Source organism: Ursus maritimus, unplaced genomic scaffold (assembly GCF_017311325.1).
Source record: "Ursus maritimus isolate PB19 unplaced genomic scaffold, ASM1731132v1 scaffold_7, whole genome shotgun sequence".
Taxonomy (NCBI): Eukaryota; Metazoa; Chordata; class Mammalia; order Carnivora; family Ursidae; genus Ursus; species Ursus maritimus.
Window position 1 is genome coordinate 10,735,060 of NW_024426885.1, and position 16,130 is coordinate 10,751,189.

Below are 16,130 nucleotides of genomic sequence, written 5' to 3' on the forward strand. Positions count from 1 at the left end.
AATACCCTGGAGACTTACTAACCTATGTCATTTTACAGTGGAAGTTCCTAAAGCAGAGAAGTCAGGGGTGTAATAATAAAGGTATTTTACAAGGTTCTACTTGTGCTGAAGAAAAATTCACAAAGATAATATCTGCTTGGTTCATGGATACAATTAAGGAATTACAAAATATTACTTTCTTTGCTGCAGATAGGAGGAGCACTATTATAACACCAAGAAATTAACCTTGGGCTTGTTGTGCTTTTTTATGCCCCATTTTACAATCATATTCTACTTTCCCAAGGCCAGGATTACCATTAACTCTATGCTTTGTCTGGTATTTGCCACATGAAGGTTTATGAAATTCTGAAGAAAAATATATTAATGTTATTCTGAGGTAGAAACTCACCTGGTTCCTCATTTGAAGTGGTAAAAATACTATTATAAGATCTTCGAACACGTAAAGTTATACAACCATTTTCGTGTAGGCAAAATAAGCCGTCACGTTGAAAGCAGGGTATTACCTTTAAATAGATAATATATTCATTTTAAAAAACACAATAGATTAAAAAGTATATGCTGGGAAGCTTATAAACTCATATTTAGAGAATATGGACAGAAAAAACAAAAACAAAAATATATACATAATCCCCAAGTTTTAAAAGTAAACGAATTATTCAAAAACTCCATTTATGGGGTATCTGGGGGGCTCAGCTGGTTGAGCAGTCAACTCTTGATTTCTGCTGAGGTCACAATCTCAGGGTCCTGGGACTGAGCCCTGCCATCAGGCTCTGCAGGGAATCTGTTTCAGGATTCTCTCTCCCTCTGCATGCCCCCACCCCTGCCCCCGCTTGCTTGCACTCCTGCACATGTGTATGCACATGCTCCCTCTCTAATAAATAAATCTCTAAAAAACAAAGAAAAACCGTCCATTTATAATCATAAAAAAATTGTCTTTATCCAGGTAACTTAAATAGTTCAATAAATATCTCTAGGTCAGAAGAATTTCTTGGGTAAATCAAACCAACAAAAAATGCAGAGAAACAGGAATATACAATAACATTGTTAGTTTTTAAATAAATATAAAAGAGAAAGTGGAACTAAGGACTTCTGCAAGATTATGTTTTTTCTCTCTAGAACATTCGTAATCAACTTGGAAGGATGTAATTTTTAAATCACAGATACCTGCAGAAATGGAACTCCTGTTCGTTCTATTGCAATCACACCCACTGTTTGATTCACCTCAAGGTCAAGAATTAAAATCTCTCGAGGATAGAGTAACAACATGTGGTTTCTTTTGGAAGGCAGATATGCCAACTGAAGGCAATCATTGAGAGTTATAAATTCAGCACTGAAAAAAAGTAAACATACTTTAGGCATCAAGAAATGAGTCAAAGACTTTATTCATATCAGAAAAAGCTAATAAAGGACTGAATTTTGTCCCTTCCCCACAACTGTCAATGAGAAGGTACAACTGTTTCCTGAAATGACCAACAGGGACTAGCATCTAAAACTAAGATCTCTACTATGTGCCAAAACCCAAATTAAGACAGCAGTACTGCATAGGTTGGATAGAGATACATTTCTAAATTTTTGAAAAATTTAAGTAGTAATCCTATAAGATGGTAAGTGACAAAACTAGTAGTTTTATTTTTATTTTGCAATTAGAAGTACCAAACAGATTGCTGAAATCAAGACTCAGCATCAAAATAAAACAATCTGGGGAATTAGGGCCCGTGGACCAGGAGTCAAGGAATTAACTGCATGGCCTTGGGCAAGTCACTTCCTACCCTCTGCCTTCGTTCACTTTTAAGCTGTCTTAAAATCTTTTTTGAAACAAAGTTGGGTATTTTATTCACTTATCACAGCATTCTCTTCTGTGTAAATAAAATTTTATAAAGATTGTAGACAGTTCAAGAGTCTCAAGAATTATTTTAGCAATTTGTGACTTGCAAATATTCAATCACAACCTTCTTATATTAAACATATTTCAATAGGAATAAACATATAATTATATACTACTTTCTTTTTACATAATGATTACAAAGTTTTAAATTTAAAATAAAGTTAGGCAGCTCTTTTCTGCCCACGGGTCCTATGCCCATGCTTTAATAAAACCACCTTTTTGTACCAAAAATAAAATAAAATAAAGTTAGATTAGAGGACTAAAAAGAGGGACATGGATTGCATTAAAATCTTGGCTCTGCCATTTCCTAGTTGGGTAAGCTTGAGGAACATATTTAAAACAATGTGGAGCTCAATTTCCTCACTTATAAAATAGGTGCAGTATTATTGCCCGGAACTGCAGCAGGATCACATGTAATAATGTACGTAAAAGCACCCGGAGCAGTTCTATTTGAAGGAATTAATAATTCATTTCCCCAAACTCGAAATGAACGTATGACTCACTTGAGAAGATATAATGCATACAAATTGTAATATAAAACAGTTCAGGCTTTAAAAGATTTATCTATAACACAGAATCAATGAAAAATAAATAGAAAATTCTCTTAAAATATGTAAGGAGCAATCAAATCATTTCGGTACAGGGTAGGGGATAAATTAGTGAACTTAACCACCTACGGTTTAATACATAAAAATGATATTTATATATAAATTCAGAATATATTTGTAGAGCAATATGTATTTTACCATATATTTTTCAGGTAATTACCCACAAAATCCAGACAGAATAATCTTAGCATATTAAAAATAAGAGTCTTTTTTAAAACGAATGCCAAAAAACTGCCAAAGCAATAAAAATATAAGAACAATCATAGCTCTCTAGGGAAAAAAAAAATTGAAATCTATTTCCAATGCATAAAATTAGTTACTTAAAATAAAATTTTATTCAGTTGCAATTTCTGAAATAAGCAATAGGTAGCATTTACCAAATAAATGCTTACTAAATATCAACCACTACATTAAGTACTTAAGCTACTGTATATTAATCCCTACAACAACCATATAATATCCTACAAAACTTTGTTTTAGAGATTGGGAGAGTGAAATTTGAGCAAGATTAAGGAATTTTCTGAGTCACATGGCTATAATTTCCCCTAGAATCCTGGCCCTTAACCAGTATGAGAAACATCTTTACACACATAAGAAAAGCACCCATATTTTACTAGCTAATGAGAGTGCACAGCACTTAAGTCAGGAAAATGTCCTTAAAATGAAAACCCAGCTTTTGTCCCCAACTTTTTAATGTATTCAACTGACAGCTGTGGAATCTTCATCTTATATTTTTAGATTTAAAAATCAGAAGTCAAAAACTGTGATCTGTAAAAATCAGTGGGGGGTGGGGGAGGTTAGCACAATGAGTGGGAACAAAGGAGCCATGTGAAATGTGGAATCTCCTCTTTGGGGAAGAGACAGAACATTCTCCTCCTTCATATGAATTCAAAACTAGAAATGAGAAAGGGTGAGGTAAAGAAGAAAATCAGTATTAGTACATCTTCAAAAATGACATCCCATGAATGGATGATAAATAAATAGATGAACGTGGTTAGTTTTATACTTGTAACTTACCTAGGTTTCTCTTGAGTGATTAAGATCTTTACTTTATTAAGAGCCTTCTTAGCCCCTGTGGCAGCAGCCAGCTTGTTATGAGCTGGGCTAGAGTGTGGGCTGGATATGTAAACTTTTTTGCCAGGGCCCGAGGGAGGCTTGGATGGAGAAAAGTCTGAGATGAATACAATACCCTCGCTGGTGAGTACTATATTGAGAGAAGCAAAACTCTGATTAAAGTTTAATCAAGTTTAGCACAGTTTTATTCCAATACAATTTTGAAAGCAAGGTAATGATAATTTTAATAATATAGAACTGGCAGTGTAATGTAGTCATAACAAAACTGGAATGTTCTCCAAGTTGAAGTGAAACAGGTGGTCCATTACAATTCATCAGAGGCCTCCAAGCTCAGCATTCTAAATTAATGTTTTATATTAAAAAGATATCAGTAGGTTACTGGCAGGAAGAACAAATGTTTGTTCTTCCAAATAAATTCAGAGCAGACTTTCATTAAAAACCTTTCCCCATTATATCCCATAACTTCAAAATCCAAAGACTTTTCAGAATATAAAATTCACAGAAGAAAAAAAATTCCCATATAGGAGGCTTTGCATATTACACTTAGCTAAGTTCAAATATTTGATGTGATACTAATTTTTTATGATTATCATGAGCTACTCAGTCTAAATATATTTCCCTTTTCTTTTGGAGCATCAGATTGAACCTCAGAAAGTATAAAACAGTGTTCTTTTTCTCTTTATATCTAGAGTAAAAATAGAGTGCCAATGATGGCTTACTACGTGTACAGGAAACAGAAGCATTCGAGAAGGCAGCACCACAGTTAGCAATACAAATTTTGCCTTTTTATGACTGAAAAAGAATCTCCCTCAAAACTGGGGCTAAAACAAGGATATTTCAACAGAGAAACCTCATCTCTCCTGGCTCCCTGCAGTTAGTGAGGCTGCTTTAAGCACAGGGAGCAAAGAAGTATTCAAGAGTTATGACAGCCCCAGCACATTCAATACAAGTAAATCAGAGATGTTAGGGGAACTGATGCTTTGAAATATATTGTGCTTTCATCAACCAAATTACAGAGATGCAGTAAGTAAGCCTGAGGCCTTCTCTCCTTTTCAGATGACAGAACTCACCTTCCAAGGCCTCATTCATTCCTCTTCTTTTGTGATGCCCTCCCTCAGTCAGTGGATCAGCTAAAGCAGCCTTCCTCTGTGTTCCCTCAGCACCGCATTTCATAGCACACTGAGGAGTGCACATATGCACATGTTCGTATACACAGACTGTATACGTGTATAGACAAGCAACGCCTCACCACACACTATTATAACTGCACGGCCATGTTTCCCATTTTAGTTTTCTGCGTATACACCCTTCTCTTCCTTCTTCAGCACACAAATATACACTCAGTAATAACAAATGCTGGTAGATAAAAGTTAGAATTCTGAATCATTCAAATTCAGGGGAAACATTCTTTCCTGCAGCTAATTCCCTCACCTCTTTCCAGTTTTTGATCAAATATCAAAAGGAAGCCTACTCTGACCACTTTATCTAATACAACAACCTGCCCATTCCCATCCCCCCCATCCCCCTTCATTCCCTTTATACCTGGCATATAGTAATAGCTCAAGAAATACCCACTGCATAATTGAATGAAGAGTATTTCCTACATCATTTGGTCACAAAAATATGTGTCTAAAAACAAATCAAATTTTTTAGATCAGCAGCTCAGTGAAAACACCAAAAGCACATGACAAAAACAACCTCTGCAAGAAAAAATTCCCTGGGGCTTATTCTGTGCCATGGGACTCGAGACACATGCATGAATTTAAACAATTTCCTAAAAAGGATGAACTGAATTTGGCCACATACTACATGAAACCTTTGACTCAGGTTCCTTAAATGTTCTTAGAAAAACAAATTTAATTAAGCCCGAATTAGAATAGCACAGCAACTCTCTCTCCCCAGCTAATCGAATTCTATTTACAAATACAACACAGTGAAGGTACAGCTTCCTGATTTAAATTTCTAGCCATCAAAATACTTGCAAATGATACGGAATTATGATTTAGTATCTGTAGTAGATGCTGCAGATACATGGACTTCTCCACTTCGCTCAGTTGTTTTAACATATTAGATGTGATGTGGGTGGTGTGTATATTATATAGAGAGCACTAACTATATTATAAAGAACTCATTTTCCACAAGAAACTATTACTCACAAGTTAAATGTGAGGGATCAAAAGGGTCAAAAGAAAAAGAAAGTATGTTATCTGCATAGCTCTTCTTCCACAGTTTGGTGCCAGTATCTGCGTTCCAGAGCACAATATAATTTGGTGGATGGATAGCAAGTAGTAAATCTCGGGAAGCATCTTGATTCCACAACCACTGAACATCTGTAAAGACCAGATAAAGGCAAAATTCAGAAATCACTTCAAACACTTGGTTAATGTATCCTTGACATTCAGGGTATTGTTGTTTTTTTTCTCCCATAATCCTTAAAATCCTAACTTCCCCTCTCCCTATATTACATAGCATATATGTGTATACAGGTCAGGACTGCACAGGAAAAGTGCAGTTTTATATTAAAATGAGCTGTCTGGACATTAGAATCTCAAGATCAACATTTTCTAATAAATTACTTCAAAGAAAATACAAGATAATTTTCACAAATCGTTACTTAGAACTTTGCGTCAAAGACTGTCCTAGCCATGATCAATGTCAGACTCTCCTAACATCTTTGTGGGATTACTTAACGGGACTTTGCAGAGTTTAATGTTTTTTACCCGATAATAAAGAGAATAAATATCTCGTTCAGTACCTAGTACAAAGTACTCAAAAAATATTTTTTAAATAGTCATTTAAAAAATTCACTCAATCAAGACAGCCACTCAGTCAAAGCCTTGAGTTTAAAGAATGCTGTATTGGTTTTAAGTCAGTAACATAAACAAATGATCTATATGAAAATGAAAATAAAATTTGGATCATCTCCATTAATGGAAATAAGCACTGAGAGCTAATTCAAAATAGCAATTCAGCCAAGTTTACTTTACTGTAGCTTAGATTACAAGACTTTTATAGCAGCTTAATTTTTCTCATCATGCTTGATTGAGGCCAATGCTAAAATTAATGCAATTTACTAAAGCACAAATCAGCGGAGATTTGAGGAAATATGCACAGAAACATACTGATAAAGACAAGAAAGCTAGATTCAGATCAATAAAACACGCTAAACACAATCAAGAATTAACTGGGAAGTGATGAAATTAAAAGGGAAAAAACCACTCTAAGAATAAGTGTATTGATATAAACACTTAGCAGAGCACAGACTTTCCTCACCCTGAATAGGTTTGGCATGCTCTTGGATCTCACACTGAGCTACTCCCGCTGCTACATCCCAAACGATGATCTTTCCATTGACATCAGCAGAAGCTAAGCGCAAGGAATATGGTGAGCCAATGTTATGGTGATAATTTTCCCTGGCCCATTTAACCTAGTATCAAGAAGAAATCAAATCAAGTAAATACTTGTACTGGATGAAACTAAACACAATTTTCATAAAACATCAACCAGAACCCAAACTACATTCTACACTTATGTTACAAAAATATTTAGAAAGAATAAACAGGAAACTATTTTCCATCTCGAAAGTCAGACTTTTATTATTTGTGATATTTTTTTAAAGTTGCAATACAATCATAAAATCTAATCGTGACAAAACATCTAAAATCCTAAATTACTAAGTAGAATGGTTTTCTGTACTCTACTCTCCTAATCAAAAGGAGACAACTTAGAACGACCAAAGCCTTTCAGAGGAGAAAATAGAAAAAAAACAAAAGCAAACAAAAACCCCTCCAGCTGTCCTTTTCATAAAACTGGAAAAAAGACGTTAATTTTTTTCTTAAAAAAATATGCTTCATACCTCTAGCAACATCGTAAGAATGGAGTTTTTACAATAAACACCACAAGATTCTCGCACAAATCAGGTTAATCCTGAGTATTAAATACTGACAGAGTCATAAATAAAACACATGTCTTCATCTCACCCTAAGCCATGGCCTTCCATGGCTACAACCTCCCCTTCGTTCTAGCTCAGCATCCAGTTTGCCTTCTTCAAAGCATTTAATAAACAACAATTTGTAATCGCTTTATTTACCCCGTTCTGACCCATCACCAACCCGTGAACTATAAGCTCCACTGGGTGGGATCACGCAGGCCTTATTCACATTTCTATTCCCAGACCTTAACACAGCAACAAAGCTAGTGCTCAACAAGTATGTGCTTAATAAATGAACTCAAACACCACAGAATCTTCAAATATAGACATATATAAACATATGTCTACAGACACGTGTGTGTACATATCATAAACACACACGTCTACCTAATGCCAAGGCAGGGAAGTGGGCCTTTCCTACAGTATTCCTAAAGTATTCACAAAAAAAATGGAAACAAAAAGTTTTCTGAACTTCAGTGTTGATAAGCCTTAAGATTCAGTTGTAATACATCTTTTCCTCAGGCCAGAACTTTTTTACATAAAATGTATGTGTAAGAGTGTAGGTATATGCATATATGTACATGTTTGAATATATGTTTATGTGTATATTTATATTCAGTGTGTGTATATACAGTCAATCTGCATTATTTGCAGATGTGTTTGCCCACTCACTGAAATTTGTGATTTTATTTAAAAAATGAATACTCGCAATGCTTTCACAGTCATTCAGACACATGCAGAGTGGTGAAAATTTTGAGTCACCCAACATACATGTGTATCCCCAGGTGAAACAAAATGCTCTTATTTCAGCTCTCATAATGCAAATGAGTGTCTTTTTCATGGTTTATTCAGCACCACTTCTTTTTTGCATTTTTGTGCTTTTTATTGATGATTTCACTGTTCAAATTCAAGATGGTCCCCAAGCACAGTGTTGAAGCTGCCTAGAGGCCCCAAGCACAAGAAGTTGTGATGTGCCTTGTGGAAAAAACATGTGAGATAAGCTCTGCTCAGGCATGAGTTTTAGTGCTGTTGGCTGTGAGTTCAATGTCAATCAATCAACAAAACACACATATAAAACAAGGTTATATATTGATCAGTTGATGAAAATGTTGTGACAAGAGGCTCACAGAAACCTAATCTGTATTTCCCCTGTAATCAACAATTCAATCAACTAAGCAATCAACATTTCAGTATTCACTAATTTCAGTGTTTGCAGCAACTTTACAGAATAAAACTGTCATGGATAAGAATTGATTGCATGTATCTATGTAAGTGCTTGAATTCCATTTATGTAAACCCCAAGCAGAGTGTGTGTGTGTATTTCTTTAATCACCAAGATATATCATAATCAAACTGCTGAAAACCAAGGATAAAGAGAAAATCTTGAAGGCAGTTACATAAGAAAACATACAGTGCATGCAGAGAAATAAACACAAGAATTTCTCCTAGAAATTATGCAAGCTGGAAGATAGTGGAATATCTTTCAAGTATTACAAGAGAAAAAAATGGATGAAATATCTTCACGGACAAATAAAAACCAAGAGAATCAACCTACATTAGATACACACCTCAAGAACTTTAAGGAAATTCTTCAGGCAAAGGGAATATAATACCAGACTGAAACTTGGATCCACACAAAGAAATGAGAATTCCAGAAATGCCAAAAAGTTCAGGGAAATAGGTGGGAGGGAGAACACATTTTTCCAAAATAAAACCTAACACCAGACTTAATGGTGGAAGACTGAATGCAGTCCTTCCAGGCTCAGGAACAAGACAAGAGTATCGTCTCACTACTCCTATTCGTTATAGTGGCGGTCCCAGCCAATGCACTATGACAAGAAAAAAAAAAAAAAGAAGACATAGATTATCAATGAAAAAATGAAACTGTCATTATCTGCGAATAACATGATTGTCTATGTAAAATATCCCCTCAAAGTTACTAGGTCTAATGAGTTTAGCAAGACCACAGGATATAGGTCAATATACAAAAATCAGCTGCATTTTTCCCTACTTCACATTATATATAAAAATTAACTCAAAGTGGATCAAGCACCTAAATATAAGAGCTATAACTTTAAAATTCTTAGAAGAAAACAAAGGTGTAAATCTTAACAATGGAAGAAACATAAGGAAAATAGATAAACTGGACATCAAAATTATAAACTTTAAGTGTTTCATTAGACACCATCAAGAAAGTGTAAGACAACTTACAAATGAGAGAAAATATTTACCAACCATATATCTCATAACAGACTTCTATATAGAATACATAATTCTAATAACTCAATAATTAAAAGACAATTTTAAAATGGGCCAAGGACTGAATAGACACTTTCAAAGAAGATATACAAATGGCCAATTAACACATGAAAAGATGCCCAACATCATTAGCCACCAGGGAAATGCAAACAAAAACCACAATGAGAACCTCTTCACATCCAATAAGATGGCTAGAATCAAAAGGACAGATAATAACAAATGTTGGTGAGGATGTGGAGAAACTGGAATCCTCATATACAGCTAATAATAGGAATGTAAAATGGTATAGCCTCTTTGGAAATAGTCTGGAAGTTTCTTAAAAAGTTAAACACGGAATTACCATATGAGTCATCAGTTCCACTCCTCAGTATATACCCAAGAGAAATGAAAACACACGTTTGCACAAAAACTTTACATAAATGTACATTAGCAACATTATTCATAATGCCTGAAAAGTGGGAAATACCCAAATGTCCATCAATGCATGAATGTGGTATATTCATAGAGTGGAATATTATTCAGCAATAAAAAGGAACAGAGTACTGACACATGCTAAAACACGGATGAACCTTGAGTAAAAGAGGAGGAAAGAAGCTAGGCACAAAAGGCCACGTATTGTTTGATTTCATTTATATGAAATGTTTAGAATAGACAAATCTACAGAGACAGAAAGTATTTTACTGGATACCTAAGGATGAAGGGAATGAGGGGATGGGAGGGCAGCTACTAATAGGTAGAGGGTTTCTTCTCAGAGTGATGAAATTGCAGTGCTGGCTACACAATTCTATGAATATATTAAAAACCATGGAGTTGTACACTAAAAACTGGCAAATGAATATCTCAATAAAGCTGTTATCAAAAACAAACCAAAACCCCCAAATCTCAATCTCTAATCCTAAGATTTCAGATCACTATAATGCAATTGTACCGGGCACCTCAGACTTTGCATGTTGAAAGCTTAAACTCACTGATTTCACACTTACTCTCCTTGTCATAGCAACACTGTCATTCAGTTATTCAAACAGAACTTGGAATCATTCTAGTCCCTGACTCTCCTTAAACTGATTACTATAAAGCCTATCAAGTTTACTTCTTCAGCAGCTCCTGAATACGACTCTTTCCTGCCTCAGTTTTATTTTAGGCCCTTAGAGCTTCCTGCCAAAATTTCTCTAAAAGTCTCCTAAATGATCTCACTGCCTCATCTTGCCTTTCTCCAAGAAATCCTCCACTGCTGCGAGAGTAAGTTTTTCTAGAATACAAATACAGCCTTATCAACTGCCTACTTAAAAATTTCTTCAGAACCTTCTAACACTTTCAGGACAGATGAATTTCTCTGGCTGCCTCCTCGTCCATCACCCTTTAGCCATATATCACCATTTAGCCATCTCTATACCCCACTACTTACCATTATGTATAGTCTTCTTTTTACCTGTGGTGCTCCTTCCCCTATTCTTCACTTGGTTAACTACTGTTTACCAGTCCCTAAACTGGAAATACTTCTGTGACCCTCCCCGATCCCTACAACTAGGTGTTAGGTAGCTTCCTTTGTCCCTAAGCATTCACTTATCATACTGTAACTGTGTGTTTTCATTGTTCCTCATTAGACAATGAATTGCTTGAGGACTTTCATCTCACATCTTTAGCATATGCTAAGTGCTCAAAACTAATGAATGAATGAGTGTTCTGGTAAATGGAAGAACTGGTGTTATTCCTCATCTTTAAAATCATCTAAGAGCTAGTATTTAATAGCTCATCCTGGATTGCCATTAAATCATATATATGGAAATGCGAGGCTACCCCAAATGAATTATTATGTTTAAAAGCTATTCAACATTTACACATACGACTTAATGAGAATCTAGTGATATTTAAAACTTCAGAATAGGCAATATATCATAGGGTGAAAGTGGGATTTGACTTACCTTGACCACATCAGCTTTATGTTTTTCTAAAACTTGAAGAGTTTGGGCAGTATTGGAATCGATCACTACCACAAGTGAGTGACATCCATAAGCAATTAAACCTTGCCAGCCCCTAACAAAACAGTGATATTAAAATTTAAGTACAAAACAAAGACTTAACTTCTCTCTTGCCAAGAGGCATGCTAAAATAAATCACAAATCTAGTATGTACTACCATTAACAAAATTATTATTGAAGCATAAAGGCCAGTGTTTTTACCTTATCCCATTTAAATAAAACGTCTAGCTAACCTAAAAATGTTGACATTCATTTTTCACGTGGATAAAAAAGGTTCTAAGAGACATGCATATACAGGCCTGAATATGTACAAAGCAACCCCTGTCGTCTATTTGTCTTTAAGGGCATGTACCTTGTCTTACTCAACTTCGAATCCTGAGCACTCACAAAAAAGTGCCTGAGATCATGTTCCCTAAGCATCTGTGACTAGTCCTGGTCCTTCCAACCAGAAAAAAAGACAAACACTGGACAGGAGGTTTCATCCCTCCTGCCAACATTCCCAGCAGCCCCAGCTACAGAATTTCGCTTTATATCTAAGCATCAATCTTCAGAGTTGCAGTGTTAGTTTACAGTGAAAAGGTCAAGGTGAGATGACAGGTGAATGCACAGGCGCCTAGCATTGGGTCTGGCAAGTTGTGGAATGACTAAAAGGAAGAAACAGGGATATGAAAGCAAGAGAAGAAAAAGACAAACCGGGGAAGAGACGGGCAGGGGAACTGACGGTGGAGGCATAGAAGCCTGGAGTTGGGAGGAGAGGTAAAGACAGGCGAATGGGATGGGAAGGAAGGTTTGGGAAAAGAGCAAAGAGAAACACGTTTGGAAGAAACAGGGCCACTACGTTTGCACAGGGAAGGTTCACATATGGGGCATTTACTCTTTTCATAGTAACAACAAAACCCAGCATTTAAAGAAAACCTCTAGCGCGAGGGCAGCACCCAGGCTTAGCGAGGCCAAATGAACCAGGGGGTGAAATCTCTTGTTCCCCTTCCCCTACACACTCATGGCCGAGCCGGACGGCCTCGAAGCCCGGCGCCCTCACCAGTCCACCGCCGCCTTGTTGTGAGCATTGAGGGCCCCGGTGAGGGTGCGCGCCGACACCTTGAAGTTCACAGTGAAGGGCAACATCGCCTCGGCTCGACCCGGCCCTCAGCGCCCACCGGCAACCAGGAAGCGGCCGCCACTGCGCTTCCGTTCCCAACAGAGTCCGGGTGGCTCCGTGAGCGCCGCCGTTTGGTTCCGTCGGACGCAAGTTTCCACCACCTTGGATTCCGCCTTCTTCAGGTTCCGGCCCCCGACGTTCTGCCTGCCTCAGGGTCCCGCCGCCCAGGTGGCGGCCAGTCCGAGGAGGGCGGGGCTGTGCTTTGGGAGCGGCGGGGCTGCTTTCCATTGGGTCTGTTTTCTTCAAGATGGGACTGCGTAGACCTCTGTACCCTGCCGGAAATCATGAAAAGCAAGAGCTGAAAGTCCCAATTAGACTTCCTGACTTTGATCTGTTAGCTCAGGACAACGACCAAATGCCAGGCACTGTCGTAGGCATCAGGCGTGTAGCGAAGAAGAAACACGGCCTCCGCTCTCGAGAAGTTTATAGAACAAATACAGAAATATGCCTGGATGAAATGGATAGAATGAATGAGATGAATGGCTCTGATATTAACAATTGCTAAATATGGAGATCACTCCACATATGGTCTTGAAAATACTTGAAAAAATACATCACTCCTGAGGCCAGCTGTCAGTTTGCCTGCTTGTCAGGGCAGCTGTCATTTTGCAGTTTCTCCTCCGTTGCTCTCCTTCAAATCAGACTCTACCTCTCCCTCCTCTGTGCTCAGCACAATCATCTATACTGTTGATCAATAAGAGTGTGTAAAGCAACTAAAGCATTTATTTGGGGGTGTAGGGATTATAATCCATGGGGCACAGAGTCCTCTGAAATCAAAAGTATGCTCTGAATTGCCAGGGAGCAGAAGCTCAGTCTTAAAAAGGCAAAAACCGCAAGGTTACATACTTGTTTGGAAAGAATTAAGATGGGTGCTGGCAGAATTTACAGTGACCATCTGATATATGTTTAGCTAGTTAGCGAACAGGTGTTACATTATCTTTATTTCGGTTCAAAATAGAAGGATGTATTCCAGGAGGTGGTGGGGTTGGAATTGACAAAATTCAGAAGTTCCTGGTGTTCCGAGGATTGAAACAGGAGAGGGGCAGAGGTCCTACTACTTCTGCGTCCTCTCCACTCTGTTTAGAGTGACTGTCTTAACAATCCTTACTTCGTTTTCACTCTTTTCACAATACCCTTTACTATAACACTTGGCATGACTTCTCTCCAGCAATAATTTTGGCAGATGTCTGTTTCTTCTCCAATGTGTTCAACAACAGGGACAAAATAATTGGTAATTTTGTCATTTCAGGTTTTTGTGTCCACCTGCTCACTCTGAGAAACCAGTTTTCTCAAAGATCACCTCCAATACCATCTTAATTGTTAAAGCCAATGAACGCATTTTTGTCTCTTAGTTGTTCTCTGGCAACTGTTGCTCCTTCCCTTTCCCTTCTTGCCCCACATCCTTCCCTACTGATGCTTTTGGGGAAACCAGAGATGCCAGTAACCACAGGTCTAAATTTATCACTCCCTTATTAAAAATCTTTGATGCTTCCTGTAACAGAGATTACTAACTGGCCCCCAAATTCATTTTCCCCTTCTTTTATAGGAACAGAAGCACAATTTGTATCTGAGCACATTGTCATTCCATGAAATGAATACATATCCCAGCTTCTCTTACAACTAGATCAAGCCACAATACTTAATTCTGGTCAATGTGATGTAAGTGGAAATATTGTATAGTGACTTCTGAGAAATCACTCTTCTGTGCTGTACTGTTATTTCAATATTCATATCCCACATGATTTTTAACTGCATATATGTCTGTCTAGCAGGGGAGACTAACAAATTTTTAGGCAACTGTAATATAGGAGAAAAAATACTAAACTTAGAACTCCTTTCAGAAAGGAACCAAATCCCAATCTTTCTTTGTCCCCAATGCCAGCCACTCTTCCTGGCATGCAGTTGGTCCTCAATAAATGACTAATGGAGCAGGAGTTTTAAATGACCATAAGCATAAGGTCAATCAGGGCTTGAGGTGACAATGAGGAGTCAGTGATGACACTCACAGATGGAGAAGAGCAGCAAGTAACCCTCTTGGAGGAAACGGGATTAATTAGTTTAAATCTGTAAGCTACCTTGAGGACATGAATGTTGGCTATTCAGGGCAAGGATGGATGACCAGCTGGGACTGGGACAAGAATATGTCTCCCATGGTACGAGAGTGTGAATTAAATATGTTAATGGATTTTTATGGCCTTCTCTGAAGCATCTGTCTTGGCCAGTGTGGAGACAGAGTATTGGACATGCTGGACTATTGATTTCTTTAATAGGACAGAACCTATGCTCCTCTTCCATGCCTGAAAAACTACCGTTTCACCTCACGCACACACTAGAAGCCATCAACTCCAAAGAGTGGTAATGGGGGCCCAGAGCATCCGTCCACTGCTATATCACTTGCATCCCTAAACTAGAACAACATTGTTTTTTTTTCTCTGTCTTTTAAAGTTGAAGATAAGAGTACAGATGACCCTTGAAGAACATGAGTTTGGACTCCACTTATATGCGGATGTTTTTCAGTAAATACACAACTGTAAATGCATTTTCTCTTCCTTGTGTTTTTCTTAATAATGTTTTCTTTTCTCTAGCTTACTTTATTGTAAGACTACAGTACGTAACACATATAATATACAAAATATGTGTCAATCGACTGTTTATGTTATTGGTAACGCTTTCAGTCAACAGTGGGCTAGTAGTAGTGAAGTTTTTGGGGTTCCAAAATTTATACACAGACTTTCAACTGCGTGGAGGGTCAGCACTCCAAGCCCCTCATTGTTCAAGGGTCGAGTGTATAATGGTGATATTTCTTTTTTTAAAAAAAGATTTTATTTATTTGAGAGAGAGAGAGAGCATGAGTGGGGGTGTGGGGAGGCAGAGGGAGAAGGATAAGCAGACTCCCCACTGAGTGGGGAGCCCAACATGGGGCTCGATTCCAGGACCCTGGGATCATGACCTGAGCTGAAGGCAAACGCTTAACCGACTGAGCCACCGGTGCCCCAGTGGTGATATTTCTGATTGCTGTTCCACTCAGGGATGAAGATGGAAATAATAGGTAACTGAACAAATCACTTACTTCATAAACTTTCCAAGGTCACATCAGAAAGAGCACTGGTAAATAGATTTGAACATGGATGGGGATGTTGAAGACAAAGATGCTGAAGTCAGTACCTTGCTGCTGAGCACTCATGAAGTGTCAGGTACTATGATCTACGCTTCACCTGTATCATCATCTCACTTA

General features: G+C 37.6%; 1 protein-coding gene across 1 annotated transcript in view; it reads right to left on the reverse strand.

Annotated features, from left to right (window-relative positions):
- Window positions 1-12,920, reverse strand: part of WDR11 (WD repeat domain 11) — a 59,334-nt gene extending 46,414 nt beyond the window's left edge. Inside the window, exons 1-7 of the mRNA XM_008685206.2 lie at window positions 12,776-12,920; window positions 11,680-11,791; window positions 6,841-6,994; window positions 5,724-5,897; window positions 3,511-3,697; window positions 1,165-1,330; window positions 389-503 (exon numbers count right to left, since the gene is read on the reverse strand). Of these exons, the coding sequence (XP_008683428.2) occupies window positions 389-503; window positions 1,165-1,330; window positions 3,511-3,697; window positions 5,724-5,897; window positions 6,841-6,994; window positions 11,680-11,791; window positions 12,776-12,861 (994 nt within the window). The 5' untranslated portion in view covers window positions 12,862-12,920. The remainder of the gene's footprint in view (window positions 1-388; window positions 504-1,164; window positions 1,331-3,510; window positions 3,698-5,723; window positions 5,898-6,840; window positions 6,995-11,679; window positions 11,792-12,775) is intronic.
- Window positions 12,921-16,130: the final 3,210 nt, after the last annotated feature.